This window comes from Nerophis lumbriciformis, linkage group LG22 (genome assembly GCF_033978685.3).
Source record: "Nerophis lumbriciformis linkage group LG22, RoL_Nlum_v2.1, whole genome shotgun sequence".
NCBI classification, from domain to species: Eukaryota; Metazoa; Chordata; class Actinopteri; order Syngnathiformes; family Syngnathidae; genus Nerophis; species Nerophis lumbriciformis.
In genome coordinates, this window is record NC_084569.2 from 17,607,515 (window position 1) to 17,625,787 (window position 18,273).

General features: G+C 45.4%; 1 protein-coding gene across 1 annotated transcript in view; it reads right to left on the bottom strand.

Moving 5' to 3' along the window:
• The window catches only part of LOC133615132 (E3 ubiquitin-protein ligase rnf213-alpha-like), a 108,710-nt gene that overhangs the window by 48,965 nt on the left and 41,472 nt on the right, over positions 1–18,273 (bottom strand). Inside the window, exons 15-24 of the mRNA XM_061973493.2 lie at positions 18,162–18,260; positions 17,404–17,526; positions 17,118–17,301; positions 10,071–10,244; positions 9,839–9,991; positions 9,130–9,749; positions 8,383–8,542; positions 8,092–8,309; positions 7,834–7,971; positions 7,551–7,715 (exon numbers count right to left, since the gene is read on the bottom strand). Of these exons, the coding sequence (XP_061829477.1) occupies positions 7,551–7,715; positions 7,834–7,971; positions 8,092–8,309; positions 8,383–8,542; positions 9,130–9,749; positions 9,839–9,991; positions 10,071–10,244; positions 17,118–17,301; positions 17,404–17,526; positions 18,162–18,260 (2,034 nt within the window). The remainder of the gene's footprint in view (positions 1–7,550; positions 7,716–7,833; positions 7,972–8,091; positions 8,310–8,382; positions 8,543–9,129; positions 9,750–9,838; positions 9,992–10,070; positions 10,245–17,117; positions 17,302–17,403; positions 17,527–18,161; positions 18,261–18,273) is intronic.

Genomic DNA, 18,273 nt, shown 5'->3' on the forward strand with positions numbered 1-18,273 from the left:
CTGACCCAAGTATGACTATCTGTTGGCTTCCCTATGGACTGGACTCCCACATTATCTATTACAATGATTCTCAAACTGTGGTACACAGGCTCCATGTAGTGGTACGTAAAATAATCACTTAAATAAATATTGACTTGACTCGAGCCATTATCAGAGGTTTATCAGCTCTTAACGGAGATTGTTACAATCCAACTACTGTAAACCGTAATTGATGCCAAATAAACAGTTAAGGCACAAACAGAACTGTCTTACTCAAATGTTCTCCTAATTCTCCGTTTACATCCACCTTTTACGGCCTCCCAGCCAATCAACACGCAGAACACATGTAAACAATATTGATATTATCATTTGTATTATTGATATTATATTTAATTCAATAACTTTTAAGTGCAATTTATTTGATTTGATTCATTCTTTAAATCCAGTGTTTTATTTTCCTATATTCAAACTCAATGAATGAATATACCCACGACATCCATTGTAGCCGATCACCCTGGAAGGGGGGTCCCTACATGTGCGGCCCCTTATCAAGGTTTCTTCTCTTTACCCAGCTGGAGTCTTTTGAATTTTTCCTTGTTCGGTTATCGGTTTGGATCAAGTGATGTCGTTATGAGTTTGTGAAGCCTTTTGAGACACTTGGAATTAAGGATAAATAAATACATTTTGATTGATGAATTTGGTTGGCATGGCAAACACCATAGTAGACACTTGTTTTGGTAAAGAAAGCCAGCGAAGGCCGCAAACACTACACACTGAACACACTGAACCATAACATCACAATCCCTTCTTTAACCGTACTGCATATTAATTAATGTCAGTACACAATTACGAAAAATATTAAATAACATAAATATTAAATAACATATATATATATATATATATATATATATATATATATATATATATATGTTACGTCTTCGAAGCATGGCTGAGATTGTCGTGTTCCTTCCAAGGCAGAAGACAAGCAGGAGCGGGTGAAAAACGGGGAATGCTGGACGGCAGAATAATCTAAAAAGCGAGGAGAAAACCAGGGGAACGTAAATGTTGCATAAAGCAAACATTGACCCAGCAACTACTGCTGGGTGACAGGAAACTATAAAGGGGAGTGATTAGCCAAAACACCTGGTGGGAACACTAATTGCAAAACTAAGACAGGTGAGGAGAATCAGTGCCCATGGAAACCAACAGTAAACAGGGAAAGAGACTAAAACAGAAACATGACATAACCCCCCCCTTAAGGGACGGATCCCAGACGTCCCAAACTAGAAACCCCTCCCCTACAAAAAAAAAAACAGAAAGTCAAAAGTCACGGGAGGGCGGAGGGAGTACTTGGCGGTGGGCCACCAGGCCATGTGTCCCCGAAGCCACCGGGGACAAGTCAGGTGGCGGCGGCGGGTAGACTGTCGCCGCAATCGTCGAGGCGGGCGACCTCGGAATGGCCATGTCTGTGGCCGTTGAGGAGGCGGACGAGACTGGCGCCAGAACCTCAGCAGTGTTTGAGTCCTGTACCCAAGTCTGGGGTGTCGCTGCTGTTGGCGCCAAAGGCGTGCATGAAAAGTCCAGAAACGACGAGGTGGGCGGCGCCGTGGTGCGGCCCGCCGGACACGAGGAGGTGGGCTTCGCCGAGGTGCGGCCCGCCGGACACGAGGAGGTGGGCGGCGCCGAGGTGCGGCCCGCCGGACACGAGGAGGTGGGTACGTCGTAGGCGAGGCAGGCGCGGGAGGCGTCGTCGCCGTGGAAGCAGGAGGCGTCGTCGCCGTGGAAGCAGGAGGCAGCGTCGCCGTCGGCGTGGGCGGAGCCAGAGGCGGAGCAGGCGGCTCGTCTGTCGGCGTGGGCGGAGCCAGAGGCGGAGCAGGCGGCTCGTCTGTCGGCGTGGGCGGAGCCAGAGGCGGAGCAGGCGGCTCGTCTGTCGGCGTGGGCGGAGCCAGAGGCGGAGCAGGCAGCTCGTCTGTCGGCGTGGGCGGAGCCAAAGGCGAATCAGGCAACGGAGTATCTGCGGTTGGTGGATGTCTCAGCTGGACTGCTGGGTTGGCCGTAGGGGGAATCATCATCTGCAGCGCGGTGAGTATACTTCTCAGCTGTCTCTCCGAAGCATCAAGGCGGGCGTCTTGGCGTTCCGCCATGGCGTTGACGCAAGCCCCAAGAACGCCAAACTGTTCCTCCTGTTGTCCAAGTTGTTTGGCCTGTTGGTGCAATGCCCTTTTTACTTGGTCGGTCTCTGCGGGGTCTCGTGTGCTTTGCCGCGATGGAGCAGGAGGTGGAGAGTATGGCGTTTGCAGGACCACCAGGGTTGATGGTGGCGTCAGAGTGGCAGGCGTCCGGGCTGTCGGCGTGGGAGGAGCCAGAGGAGTGGGCGGCTCAGACGTGAAAGGCGGGGCCAGAGCGGTAGGTGGCTGCAGGACAGAACAGGACTGTTCCTCCCTCTCCAGTTCCTTCAGCACCCCTTGGTACCATTCGTCCACCCACTCTGCGCTGTACTTCTCTGGCGGGTCCAACTTGCTTTGTGGCACTGGAGCAGGAAGTAGGGCCGAAGCAGACAGCGCCCCCGCTGGAGGAGAGGCAGGCAGCAACCTCAGTGGAATGAGGTCTGCTTGCTCCGCTGACACGCTACCAGCACTGCCCCCCCCCCCCCCCCCCCCCCCCCCCTCTCAGGAAGCAGATTCCAGATGCTAGATGGAGCTGGTGGGGGGAGCGCTTGTGAGAGTTCGGCGGGAGCAGAGGGCACGGGCGGGTGGGCTCTAGGAAGCCTGGAAGCTGGCCTTGTGCGTGTGCGCCGCTGGCGCCTTTCTGGACAGTTGCCAGCAGGTGGTGTCTGAGGGGAGGAGAAGCCGCACGGGAAGAGCCTGGCAGACAAAGTTGAGGGCAAAGTGTCCGTGTTGTACCCCTTCTGCGCCTGCGCTGAGCTGGCCCGCTGCCCGAGCGTTCGCGTACCAGATGGAGTGGACGACGTCCGGGTGGCTTGAGAGTGGGAGAGGAAGCGGGTCTCTGCTTCCGTCAACTTCGCCATAAGCTGCCCCCATGCTACCATGGCGTCGGCCGGAAGGTCTTCTTCTGACAGCTCCACTTCGTCCTCGCACTCCCATGGCCGGGCTTCCGCTCTGAGCTCCAGGAGGATGTCTTGCTTGTCCTTGTTGGACAGGAACACTTTGTCTGGCTGGGTCAATCTGTTACGTCTTCAAAGCATGGTTGAGATTGTCGTGTTCCTTCCAAGGCAGAAGACAAGCAGGAGCGGCGTGCAGGTAAGATTTAAGTTATTTTTAATTATTTTAAGGCAGGATCAAAATTACAAAACAAAGGACGCTAGCAAGCGTGGAGCTAAACAAAAACCAAAATGTCACCAAGGGTGAAAAACGGGGAATGCTGGATGGCAGAATAATCTAAAAAGCAAGGAGAAAACCAGGGGAACGTAAATGTTGCATAAAGCAAACATTGACCCAGCAACTACTGCTGGGTGACAGGAAACTATAAAGGGGAGTGATTAGCCAAAACACCTGGTGGGAACACTAATTGCAAAACTAAGACAGGTGAGGAGAATCAGTGCCCATGGAAACCAACAGTAAACAGGGAAAGAGTGTGCACCCAGGAAACAGACTAAAACAGACACATAACCAACATAAATCATGCCATGATCCGGGTAACGGATCATGACAATATATATATATATATATATATATATATATATATATATATATATATATATATATATATATATATATATATACACATATACATACATATATACACATATATATACATATATACACACTATATACCGTATTTTTCGGACTATAAGTCGCTCCGGAGTATACGTCGCACCGGCCGAAAATGCACAATAAAGAAGAAAAAAAACATATATACGTCGCACTGGAGTATAAGTCGCATTTTTGGAGGAAATTTATTTGATAAAATCCAACACCAAGAACAGACATTTGAAAGGCAATTTAAAATAAATAAAGAATAGTGAACAACAGGCTGAATAAGTGTACGTTATATGATATAATAACCAACTGAGAACGTGTCTGGTATGTTAACCAACACATCATAGCAAGAGTCATTGAAATAACTATAACATATAGAACATGCTATACGTTTACCAAACAATCTGTCACTCCCGATTGCTAAATCCCATGAAATCTTCCACCTCGGTGTCACTCCTGGTGTGCGCCCTGCTAGCGTCCTTTCTTTCTGCTGCTCAATCGCCGTTTTCTGGTGCATATTTCACTACGTCCAGCTTGTAATCTGCAGTATATGATTTCCTTTTCGGTGCCATTTTAGTTCAGCCCTTCTCAATTTTTATAAGTTACCGCGATTGTTGATGTGATCCATTTTAATAGCTCCGGCAGTAGCATATAGCAGTTAGCATTCCAAAACTCACAATGCACTTCTGCCATGACCCGCCCCCGCCGAATTCTTATTGGTTGGCGTGTGAGTGACGATTGCTGACGTGTGTGTGACGATTGCAGACATTTGCGTCGTCGCTCACGCGAATGAGATAAATAATATTATTTGATATTTTACGGTAATATGTTAATAATTTCACACATAAGTCGCTCCGGAGTATACGTCGCACCCACGGCCAAACTATGAAAAAAACGTCGACTTATAGTCCGAAAAATACGGTATATATATATATATATATATATGTAAAATTTACAATATTTACTGTATTTTGGTCACTTATTTCCTCAGTACATTTATTTGGGTTTCCATAGAAACACACTTCCTACTTTCAGCAACAAACGTGAGTGTGTTCCAATCATGGTAGACTTCTTAATAGATGACGAAGATGACTATATTTTGGAACATGAGGATTCCCAACCTTACGTTTTTGAACCTGAATATACGGAGGATGAACTGCTGGTTATAGAAGCGAGCATGAAGAGAGGGAGAAACGTTGAAGCAAACGGAAGCCGAGAGAGTGAGGACCAGCGTAACTTGACACTGGAGCCAAGCTATGCTGAAAAAGGGCGTGCTTACCCAAAATCAACAGGAAGAAAACTTCCCTGACCAGCTGGACCAAAACGGACAACTGTCCATCGAGTGAGTCACTATACTATTAATCATGTCACATGCAGCACATCGTGCTTGTTATCATAACTACAATACTTACACTGTCAAGCTAACTGAATATGAACAAAACATGAAATGTGGGCTAAAACAGATACTGTAATATGATTTTTTTAACTACTACCATAGTGGCTTAAATCCGCAAATAGAAGCGTGCAAAAAGAGGGAGAGAGAACTAAAAAGGACATGTGTGAGCCAAGCACAGGTGCTAACAATGTTAAAACCAGCCCTGCGAGCAGCTCAGACCAGTGGTTGCGGACCACTAATATATACCACAAAGAAGCGTTCCAAATGTAGGAAAAAAAATCATGATATGAGCCCTTAAAAGGGAAACTGCAAGTTTTGGGAAATGTTGCCTATCATTAACAATCCATATGTGAGACAAGCACATATATGTTTTTGTCTGTTTCGGGTATTCAAAATCGCAAAAATACGCAAGCATGAGGTGGTTAACAATGTAGCTAATGGGGATTTTATATATTCCGCTTATTCGGTTCTCTAAAAAACAAACCGCCAACAATACTCCATTTCCATGTCATGACCTGCATATTAATCACAAAATCCTCAAGGCTGCCATGGTGGCAAAGGTTGTGATGCACTCTGTGAAATCCATGCGCCACTGTAATAATGCCTAATAAGACCAAAATATTGTAAATATTACATATTAATATAAATGTGCCTGTTACTACATTACATACATACTTACAGCATGTACATAAAATAATGATGGAGGCGATTCATAGGCGGAATCGATTACCCCTCCATTACCTGCATTGTTAGTCACCTATTGCCAGCTTGTATTCACAATTTACAATGCATTAAAATAAGAAATGCACATGTGCTCTTGTCTCACATAGGGATTGTGAATGATCTGCAAAATTCCCCAAAAGTGCTGTCCCTCTTTGAAGGGGAACTACACTTTTTTGGGTGAATTATGCCTATCGTTAAAATCATTATGAAAGACATGACACATGGATTATGGATTATTTTCAATGCATTCTATCTTGTAAATAACCGTAAATAAAAGTCTGTTACAGCGAAGCTAATGGAAGGGCCTCTCTTTCACCCATAAAATCCAATAAATGACCATTCACAAACCGCCAACAATACTCCATTTCCATGTCATGACCTGCATATTAATCACAAAATCCTCAAGGCTGCCATGGTGGCAAAGGTTGTGATGCACTCTGTGAAATCCATGCGCCACTGTAATAATGCCTAATAAGACCAAAATATTGTAAATATTACATATTAATATAAATGTGCCTGTTACTACATTACATACATACTTACAGCATGTACATAAAATAATGATGGAGGCGATTCATAGGCGGAATCGATTACCCCTCCATTACCTGCATTGTTAGTCACCTATTGCCAGCTTGTATTCACGATTTACAATGCATTAAAATAAGAAATGCACATGTGCTCTTGTCTCACATAGGGATTGTGAATGATCTGCAAAATTCCCCAAAAGTGCTGTCCCTCTTTGAAGGGGAACTACACTTTTTTGGGTGAATTATGCCTATCGTTAAAATCATTATGAAAGACATGACACATGGATTATGGATTATTTTCAATGCATTCTATCTTGTAAATAACCGTAAATAAAAGTCTGTTACAGCGAAGCTAATGGAAGGGCCTCTCTTTCGCCCATAAAATCCAATAAATGACCATTCAAAAACCGCCATCAATACTCCATTTACATATCGTGACTTGTATATTAACCAAGTATAGCGATATTTTTGTTAGAAACGCTAACGCAGATAAACTATTTATCATGGCCAAGTGATCACTACCGTGTCCCTATGTTTACATCATCGAGTGGTCTGCTGCTTTTGCGCATCCTTGCTCCTTGGAAGTTTATTGTAGATCATAAATCATGCATCTCACCTGGAGAGAAGTAGTCTGAGTAGGTATTCCGACAAAATGGGACACTTTGGCACTTTGAAATTAATGTGCCGCGTATGCTTAAAATGATCAAAACGCGTAAATATTAAGAGTCATTTTAAATGTGCCCATTACTACATTACATATATACTTATATAATGTATATAAAATCTCAATGGAATTGTTTGGATGTTTTTTTAAGGGTTTTATAGACGGAATTGTGCGGCTCTCATAGGCTCCATATTAAGCAAACTTTTGATTACATTAATTTAATATTTAGAATGCGAAAAAATAAGTAAATAACATCCATCGTCATGTCTTTCATAATGATTGTGAACAATGGGCAACATTTAAGTTACCGTGCACACTTAAACTTTGAGGTCTGGCGAGGCCTCAAATTGCAAAGTATTTTTTCACTCAGTTTTTCTACAATTTTAAAAAGCACAGCACTGTACAGTATTACTGTATCTTCGCTCAAAATATCATACTGTGATGTATCAACCACTTCCAAATCACTTCGCATCGTAGCAAAATGTATGGTACGACATTTTTGTCACAAAAACGTCTCCGTGAAGGAAGTTATTTAGACTTACCTCTGCAAAGTAATTCACTTCCCTCTGTCCTTGATCACCTTTCCCAGACATGAGCATCAATTTGTTCTGCAGATCCCGCACATCTTCAAGAGAATAGCAGCGCATCTCGGGCTCTTCATCATGGTCTTCCAGAATCTCAAGTTTCAAGGTGGTGTCAAGACTCACCTGAATGTCGGAGAAACATGAAAAGGTGCTTCACACATATCTTTGTAGCATTCCATAAAGCCAATCCATGATTGTCAACAACCCTGTGATAAATTTAAGCCTCCAATTTGTTATTTACCCTTTTTCCTTTTTGGGCACCAATTCGGTAAACACCATTACTGTTGATGGCTGATGCCAGAGAGAGAGAAGACAGCTCCACTGACCCGTGACTGTCTTTTACTGTTTTCAACCAATCCAAATGGCGAGCACTGTCACACTAAAAAAAAAATTTAAATTATATTTTGTAGGGGAATTACCCAATGGCTACATCTTGATAATCGTAACATAATTCCCTATCAATATAAACATATGCTTGTGTCATCATTTTTTACATTACCAATTTTTTGGGAAGGTTGTTGTCGTTGTCCAAAGCTCTCCAGAGTTTCCTTAAAACATCTTTGAAGGCCTGAAACCCGGAGTCTGGTTGGAGTTCGTACAGAATGGAAGAGTAGCCAAGAACTGCGTCATGAAAGCAAGCCACACGATCCACCTCCATGTCGTTCTCTCCCGCAGAGATGGAAGCCAGGTCAACAAACACCTTCAACTCATTTAGATCTGAAATAAGTTATTGTTAATAAGATGGTTTGAAACTGATACGCTTCTAAAACATGATTAGAAATAGTGTTACCTTTCAGAGCATCTTGTACCCATTTTAGAAAGAGGCCCCTCTGTCCCAGCTCCTTTAAGCAACGTTTGCGAGACTCTGTGATGTCTACCAGATCCTTCTTTGTCCCTATTAAGTCATTGTCGATCCGTTGCAGCTCCTCATTTTGAAAGTCTGCATGGCTCTGAAGCAAACAATGTCGCAGTATTAGTCATCACTATAAAGGTAAACCTTCCTTGTGCTACTGGTGATACAGCGGAACCTCTAAAGTTGAATGCCGCGGTGCTTCATACGGCTGCACCTATTCAACGCACAGTCCATCAAAAAGTGAGTACATTTATTCTTCAACCCCTTTCACATTGCAATTAAAAGCTTGCTTCTTTCCCAATTTTTTTGTGACAGTGTTCTGTGTGAAAAGCACAGACACAGATTGGGATTGAAGTTGACAGGGGCAATTTTTTAGCTTCTGAGGAATTATTAGAACCACAACAGAGATAAGTTGGCACCTGTGTGAAAGAGCATCCAGCAAAGCTGGGACCGGAATGTTTCAGGTGAAACACTCCAGAGCCACTCCTCCCAATCTTGTGTCAAATGTCCATCCATCCATCCATTTTACACTTACAATGTCAGTTAAATTTTACTATGACAGTTTAGTTACTTCGAGGTAATCAGAACAAAACGGACTGCGTTGGACCTTTGAAGTTCCGCTGTAAGACCTTTTAGATTTTTCAAACTTCATGGACATGTTTGGCTAAAAAAAAAGACACTTACAACGTTCACGAGTGTCTCCAGTAATCTGAAGTCTCCTTGAAGACCAAGCGCATCTTTGACTTCCATGATGACCTCAGCTGAAGCCACAGCACGATGGAGCTCGTGATATTGCTCGATCTGTTGAAGCCTGCTGTGGATCCACTGTTTCTCTGACGACTTGTCAACTTCGCACATATTGTCCAAGTCCCTTTTGAGATCATCGTACTTGCCCTTATAATCGCTGAAAAGATGGTTCACCTCCTTTATCTTTATACTGCCATTCTTCAAACGTGTGTAGATGTCTTTGTAATTAGCAAAGCAAGGCTCAAAAATGTCAGCATGTAGCACATCCAGTGTCAGCTTTTTGCGTGCGACCGCATCTTCAACACAACTGTTGTGCTCCATTTCTTTATTGGACAGGAGTTTGGCCTGTTCCCGCCAACAAATTTTAAATATATAACTGTCTTTGAACTTGAACAAGACATCTGGCATGTCTCTGGTGTCTTGATCCACTTTGAAGTAAGTGACAACACCAGCCGTCGTGGATGAAAGTTGGTCAAATTTGTGAACCTGCATGAAATGGTCCAGGAGCATTGCATCAATGTCGACACGGCGTCTGTCATCCACGTCTTTGACGTCAACTGAAAGGATAAAAGGGTACAAGTCTGTGACGTCAACTGAGATGATAAAAGGATATAATGAGACATATTTCATCACATTGAACTCCTACCTATCACATGCTCGTCAAGACTGTGGATCATTGTTAACATGGCGTCCACTTTCTCCTTCTCAGTGTAAACACCCTTAACTTCAGAATCTCTATACTCCAGCAGCTGAACCATTTTACTAGTATCTTTGTGCTGTTCATTCTCTGAAAGACAATCTGGTGGTGACACGTTAACACTGCATGTCAGTATCTCTTTGTCACGTATTAAGAAAACTTGCACAAAAATGGCTCTTACCAAGATTCAGTAGATCCTTGAAAGCGGCTTTATTTTCCAAAATGATTTTGAGCAGCTTGATTTGGATGTTTCCCTGAATAAACTGATTTCTAATGCTTGTAAACGTTGATATGGCAACATCAATTTGCTTTTTGGCATCTTTTGTGAGTTTCTCTGTAAGGTTTTCTTCACCCCCTACGATGTGACAAATGAAAAATTTGTATTTTATACAGCACAATCATTATCTGTTGATAATGTAAAGACAAGAGACTGGTTCGGGATAGGAGGCTCTAAAATTCTAAAAGAGTAGGAGGCTATCCTCTATTCATTTGTGTGAGCGTTGAGAATCACTTTCTATGCACATAAGATATTTCATAAAAGCTGTTTCTTTTATGTAGTCTTCCCTCATCTACCGCATAAGTTAGGTTTCGGACCCTCCCGCTGTTGGTGAATTTCGGCAAAATGTATTTTATGATTTATAAGAATATTGTATGCATTTTACGGTTATCGACCTTTCACACACACTTAAAAATACACTATATTGCCAAAAGTATTTGGCCACCGATCCATCAGAATCAGGTGTCCTAATCACTTAGCCCAGCCACAGGTGTATAAAATCAAACATGTAGGCATGGAGAGTGTTTCTACAAACATTTGTGAAAAAATGTGCCGCTCAGTGATTTCCAGCGTGGAACTGTCATAGGCACTTCTCTGAGCTGCCACCGTACCGTGGTAGAGGAGTTTGCGTGTCCCAATGATCATAGGAGCTATGTTGTCCGGGAGCTTTCATGCCCCCTGGTAGGGTCTTCCAAGACAAATAGGTCCTAGGTGAGGGATCAGACAAAGAGCAGCTCGAAGACTTCTATGGAACTACAACAACATGGACTCAGATTTCCCTCGCCCGGATGCGGGTCACCGGGACCCCCTGTGGAGCCAGGCCCGGAGATGGGGCACGATGGCGAGCGCCTGGTGGACGGGCCTGTTCCCATGGGGCCCGGCCCGAAGAGGCAACGTAGGTCACCCCTCCAATGGGCTCACCACTCATGGGAGGGGCCATCGAGGTCGGGTGCATTGTGAGCTGGGCGGAAGCCAAAGGCAGGGCACTTGGCGATCTGATCCTCGGCTACATAAGCTAGCTCTTGGGACGTGGAACGTCACCTCTCTGGGGGGGAAGGAGCCTGAGCTAGTGCGCGAGGTAGAGAAGTTACGGCTGTATATAGTCGGACTCACCTTGATGCACAGCAGGGGCTCTAGAACCAGTTCTCTCAAGAGTGGCTGGACTCTCTTCCACACTGGCGTTGCACGCAGTGAGAGGCGGCGAGCTGGGGTAGCAATTTTTGTTGCCACCCGGCTCAAAGCCTGTACGTTGGAGTTCAACCCAGTGGACGAGAGGGTAGCCTCCCTCCGCCTTCGGGTGGGGGGCGGGTCCTGACTGTTGTTTGTGTTTACGCACCAAACAGCAGTTCAGAGTACCCACCCTTTTTGGATACACTCGAGGGAGTACTGGAAAGTCCTCACCCGGGTGATTCCCTTGTCCTAATGGGGGACTTCAACGCTCATGTTGGCAACGACAGTGAAACCTGGAGAGGCGTGATTGGGAAGAATGGCCGCCCGGATATGAACCCGAGTGGTGTTTTGTTATTGGACTTTTGTGCTCGTCAGATTGTCCATATCAAACACCATGTTCAAACATAAGGGTGTCCATTTGTGCACTTGGCACCAGGACACCCTAAGCCGCAGATCCATGATCGACTTTGTAGTTGTGTCATCGGATTTGCGGCCTCATGTTTTGGACACTCGGGTGAAGAGAGGGGCAGAGCTTTCTACCGATCACCACCTGGTGGTGAGTTGGCTGCGATGGTGGGGGAGGATGCCGGACAGACCTGGCAGGCCCAAACGCATTGTGAGAGTCTGCTGGGAACGTCTGGCAGAGTCTCCTGTCAGAGAGAGTTTAAATTCTCACCTCCGGAAGAACTTTGAACATGTCACGAGGGAGGTGCTGGACATTGAGTCCGAGTGGACCATGTTCCGCAACTCTATTGTCGAGGCGGCTGATTGGAGCTGTGGCCGCAAGGTAGTTGGTGCCTGTCGTGGCGGGAATCCTGGAACCCGTTGGTGGACACCAGCGGTGAGGGATGCCGTCAAGCTGAAGAAAGAGTCCTATCAGGTTATTTTGGCTCATAGGACTCCGGAGGCAGTGGACAGGTACCGACAGGCCAAGCGGTGAGCAGCTTCAGCGCTCACGGAGGCAAAAACTCGGACATGGGAGGAGTTCGGGGCAGCCATGGAAAACGACTTCCGGACGGCTTCGAAGCGATTCTGGACCACCATCCGCCACCTCAGGAAGGGGAAGCAGTGCACTGTCAACACCGTGTATGGTGAGGGTGGTGTTCTGCTGACCTCGACTGCGGATGTTGTGGATCGGTGGAGGGAATACTTCGAAGACCTCCTCAATCCCACCAACACGTCTTCCTATGAGGAAGCAGTGCCTGGGGAATCTGTGGTGGGCTCTCCTATTTCAGGGGCTGAGGTTGCTGAGGTAGTTAAAAAGCTCCTCGGTGGCAAGGCCCCGAGGTGAATGAGATCCGCCCGGAGTTCCTTAAGGCTCTGGATGCTGTGGGGCTGTCTTGGTTGACAAGACTCTGCAGCATCGCGTGGACATCGGGGGCGGTACCTCTGGAATGGCAGACCGGGGTGGTGGTTCCTCTCTTTAAGAAGGGGAATCAGCACCTCCAAGTCCGAGTCCATGGTTCTTGCCCGGAAAAGGGTTGAGTGCCATCTCCAGGTTGGGGAGGAGACCCTGCCCTAAGTGGAGGAGTTCAAGTACCTAGGAGTCTTGTTCACAAATGAGGGAAGAGTGGATCGTGAGATCGACAGGCGGATCAGTGCGGCGTTTTCAGTAATGCGGACTTTGTATCGATACGTCGTGGTGAAGAAGGAGCTGAGCCGGAAGGCAAAGCTCTCAATTTACCGGTCGATCTACGTTCCCATCCTCGCCTATGGTCATGAGCTTTGGGTTATGACCGAAAGGACAAGATCACGGGTACAAGCGGACGAAATGAGTTTCCCCGCCGGGTGGCGGGGCTCTCCCTTAGAGATAGGGTGAGAAGCTCTGTCATCCGAGAGGAGCTCAGAGTAAAGCCGCTGCTCCTCCACATCGAGAGGAGCCAGATGAGGTGGTTCGGGCATCTGGTCAGGATGCCACCCGAACGCCTCCCTAGGGAGGTGTTTAGGGCACGTCCGACCGGTAGGAGGCCACGGGGAAGACCCAGGACACGTTGGGAAGACTATGTCTCCCGGCTGGCCTGGGAACGCCTCGGGATCCCCCGGGAAGAGCTGGACGAAGTGGCTGGGGAGAGGAAAGTCTGGGTTTCCCTGCTTAGGATGCTGCCCCCGCGACCCAACCTCGGATAAGCGGAAGAAGATGGATGGATGGATGGAACTGTCATAGGATGCCACCTATGCACCAAATCCAGTCATGAAATTTCCTCGTTCCTAAATATTCCAAAGTCAACTGTCGGCTTTATTATTAGAAAATGAAAGAGTTTGGGAACAACAACAACTCAGCCACAAAGTGGTAGGCCACGTAAACTGCCAGAGAGGGGTCAGCGGATGCTGAAGCGCATAGTGAAAAGAGATTGCCGACTTTCTGCACAATCAGTAGCTACAGAGCTCCAAACTTCATGTAACCTTCCAATTAGCCCATGTACAGTACGCAGAGAGCTTCATGGAATGGGTTTTCATGGCCAAGCAGCTGCATCTAAGCCATACAACACCAAGTCAAATGCAAAGTGTCGGATGCAGTGGACTCTAGAGCAGTGGAGACGCGTTCTCTGGAGTGATGAATCACGCTTTTCCATCTGGCAATCTGATGGACGAGTCTGGGTTTAGAGGTTGTCAGGAAAACAGTAAATTTCCGACTGCACTGTGCCAAGTGTGAAATTTGATGGAAAAAGGAATTATGGTGTGGGGTTGTTTTTCAGGAGTTGGGCTTGGCTCCTTAGTTCCAGTGAAAGGAACTTTGAATGCTCCAGGATACCAAGACATTTTGGACAATTCCATGCTCCCAACCTTGTGGGAACAGTTTGGAGCAGACCCCTTCCTCTTCCAACATGACTGTGCACCAGTGCACAAAGCAAGGTCCATAAAGACATGGATGACAGAGTCTGGTGTGGATGAACTTGACTGGCCTGCACAGAGTGACCTCACCAATGCGCTTTTTGAAGAATTGTCAAAAATTCCTATAAACACAATCCGCAACGTTGTGAACAGCCTTCCCAGAAGAGTTGAAGCTGTAATAGCTGCAAAAGGTGGACGGACATCATATTGAACCCTATGGGTTAGGAATGGGATGGCACTTCAAGTTCATATGTGAGTCAAGGCAGGTGGCCAAATACTTTTGGCAATATAGTGTACTTCCCATTCTTTTATTGGCAATATAGTGTACTTCCCATTCTTTTATGTAACTAACATTTTATATGGGTACTCATGAATGATCACTAAAGATTTAACTGCTTGGCGATAAGACAATAGGAAATTAGGAATCATGGTGGCGGCCGATCTACGTTCCCATCCTCACCTATGGTCATGAGATTTGGGTCATGACCAAAAGGACAAGATCACGGGTAGAAGCGGCCGAAATGAGTTTCCTCCGCCGGGTGACGGGTCTCTCCCTTAGAGATAGGGTGAGAAGCTCTGTCATCCGGGAGGAGCTCAAAGTAAAGCCGCTGCTCCTCCACATCGAGAGGAGCCAGATGAGGTGGTTCGGGCATCTGGTCAGGATGCCACCCGAACGCCTCCCTAGGGAGGTGTTTCGGGCACGTCCTACCGGTAGGAGGCCACGGGGAAGACCGAGGACACGTTGGGAAGACTATCTCTCCCGGCTGGCCTGGGAACGCCTCGGGATCCCCCGGGAGGAGCTGGATCTAGTGGCTGGGGAGAGGTAAGTCTGGGCTTCCCTGCTTAGGCTGCTGCCCCCGCGACCCGACCTCGGATAAGCGGAAGATGGATGGATAGATGGATGGATGGATGGATGGATGGGTGGCGGCATCACTCACTATTGGCTTCTTCTAAGTGAAGAGGACTGTTGAGCTGTCTTTTTACAAGATACTGTTGACGTTGAAGGTTGTAATGCCAACTAGCCTTCCTTTAGCATAGCAATAAGAAGGACCACCTTTTCAGCTTCCTCATTGGCTTGGCTTCTGTACCAGAAGCCCTAGAAAGCGCCCAATGTTTGGACGTAGAGCTTCAAAAAAATTTCAAATATTACCATACAAACAGTGGACCAAACACACAAGCAGAGCTACAAGGAGCTCTGCAAACAAAAGGCCCAATGTGGCTGAGCTAAACATCAAACCGGGCAAAGAACACAGTGCTTTGTGATTAGTGCGCCATCAGGCAAATATTTATTTAACTTGAAATTGCAACTAGTAGATAGATAGCTCGTAGCTAAGCGGCCATCCTTTAGCATAGCAATGAGGAAATCCACCTTTTCCTTGAGGGCAGACATGGACAAAATAAGTCCTGCGGGCCGCATACCGCCCGTTAAGATTTCCAATACGGCCCGACGTTTCCAAATATGTTTTTTTTACCTTTAAAAGGGAAGTGTACTTTTTTGGAATTGTTGCATATAGTTCACAATCATTATGAGAGACAAAAGAAAACTGTCTTTTTTTTTTTTAAGATTCTAAAGATGATAATAAACACTTGCAATATGCGGCCTTAGGGAGTCAAAATTGTGGCCTTCAAAGCCCTCTAAAACAACTGTGAAACAGAACTTTCCTCCAGAAGGTCTTATCTTTGTCCATGTGGTGTCAAACAAAAAATTAGCTGTTTGGCCTCAATACCCAGCAATATGTTTGGAGGAGAAAAGGTGAGGCCTTTAATCCCAGGCACACCATGCCTTCCGTCAAACATGGTGGTGGTAGTATTATGCTCTGGGCCTGTTTTGCTGCCAATGGAAGTGGTGCTTTACAGAGACTAAATGGGACAATGAAAAAGGAGGATTACCTCCAAATTCTTCAGGACAACCTAAAATCATCAGCCCGAAGGTTGGGTCTTGGGCGGTTGGGTGGTCCAACAGGACAATGACCCCAAACACACGTCAAAAGTGGTAAAGGAATGCCTAAATCAGGCTAGAATTAAGGTTTTAGAATGACCTTCCCAAAGTCCTGACTTAAATGTGTGGACAATGCTGAAGAAACAAGTCCATGTCAGAAAACCAACAAATTTACAATTGATGTCTTCAAAGTGACAAAGTAAACCTTTAGTGTAAAACAATCATGTTCAGTTTTTTTCAACTTTTACTTTATGAGAAGCAATGTCCTTTACAGTGGACATTTTATGTCAGTTTGGAAAATGCTGTTTTTCAGAAAAGAAAATGTAACTTTTAATAATGTGTGCAGCTGGTTCATCTCCAGACCCCCGTGACATCAACAGAGTCAGGCAGTAGAAAATGGATGAATTGATTGAGGCTTCATCAAATAGTTTTTCAGTTTATTCATATTTGCCGCAGTGTACAATTTATTTTGGTGAATTCCCTCTGTGCGGTGACCGGCTGGCTCTGTGACCCCTTGGAAACGCTAGAGACAAAAGTGGTGCGCGTTGCTTTGCGGAACGCAGACCTTTTTACCTCTGCCAAAGAGGTTATGTTTTTGCCAGGGTTGTTTGTCTGTTTGTTAGCAACATAACTCAAACAGTTATGGAAGGATCAGATTTTGAGGAATTTTTCAGGTAATGTTCAAAAAAACTATTCTTACCTATTATGAACACACTTCGCTTCCTGCGTACGGCCTTCCACGCAGAGCTGTATACGCCCCCCCACCCCGCCTTCCTGGCCCCCGCTGCGCAGAAGATTCAGGGAGTTGTACTTTATTTTCAGACCCGGCCAACAATAAAGCGCAAGAAAAAAACGACACATTAGGTTTTTGTTTGATACCGTCATGGCATTATTTTGAAGACTTTGAAACCACAATACCGCTGCATTTACTATACCGTTAGAGCCTTAGCTATAACACTTGTTAATTTCTCAATGTAATCAAAAACCCAATCCCAGTTTTGATAGTTTACCGTGTAGCTGGAGAACATATTTGGCTGCGTTCCAGGAGAGGAGGTGCCGAAGGACCACCTCTTCATTGTCATCATAATGTCCTTGGCCGTCCTTTGGCCATGAATTCCACACAATGGCAGAGACTAGTTTTATGAACTTTCCATCCATCTGGAACGTCTCGAACAATTTTCCCTCAGACTTGCTCTGGATAGGACACAGGGATTGATAAACTTTGTGGCTTTGAAACACACTCATAATGTCTACTACAGTTATGGTAGTCCCCATGTAACCATGAACCCTTGATACCTGGCATACAGATGAAACAGCCTCAAAAGCACACTGCTCAACAATAGGGGCAACATGCGTCAGCGATTCAGTGAGGTCGTCTTTTTTTGCGCAGTAAAAATTAAGTTGATCCTCAGGACTTTCCTACAAACAAACATATGCGACATTTAATATCTGTTGTAGCCACACAATTATCTAGAGCAATGATTCTCAAATCATTTTCAGGGGATCACAGGTCTTTGCCTGGTGATGGGTCAAATGCAGAGAATAATTTCGCCACACCTCGTGTGTGTGAGACAATCATTGGTACTTTAACTTTAACGATGTGATGTACGTGAATGAGTCAAGTCTTTTGAGCACCTCTTTGAAGTGAACGATGCAAACCAAATCGCAGTTGCGAGTCATTTGTAAGTCGTTTGCGAGCCACTTTTACTCTTGCATCTCGGTAAATTAGAGAGGCCGGCAAAAAAAATACAAAATTTCAGGAGACCAATACAATTGACCAATTAAAGGCTTAGGAAGTTTTTGCAATTATTTTTTTGATTAGAGAGTGACCCAAGATTGAACAATTACCAAATCTTATGACATGCATATTTTGAGGTTTTTTTATTGGCTTTCATTATACCTATTTAGAAACACAAATGATTGAAATATTTCACTCTGTGTGTATTGATGACTAATTTGGCCCCCCGTTTGTCATTAAGCAGTGATGGTGGGTTCCGAAGCCCAAACAGTTGAGAACCACTGATCTAAAGGATGTGTAATTAAGCAACGGATACCTTTTTGTACTTGCCCTCAAAGTCCTTAGATAATTTCTTCCTCCACTCTTGCGTGCACTCCTCATCTTTGAAGTTGATGGATATGATGTGATTCCACACCTTAAGAAAAACA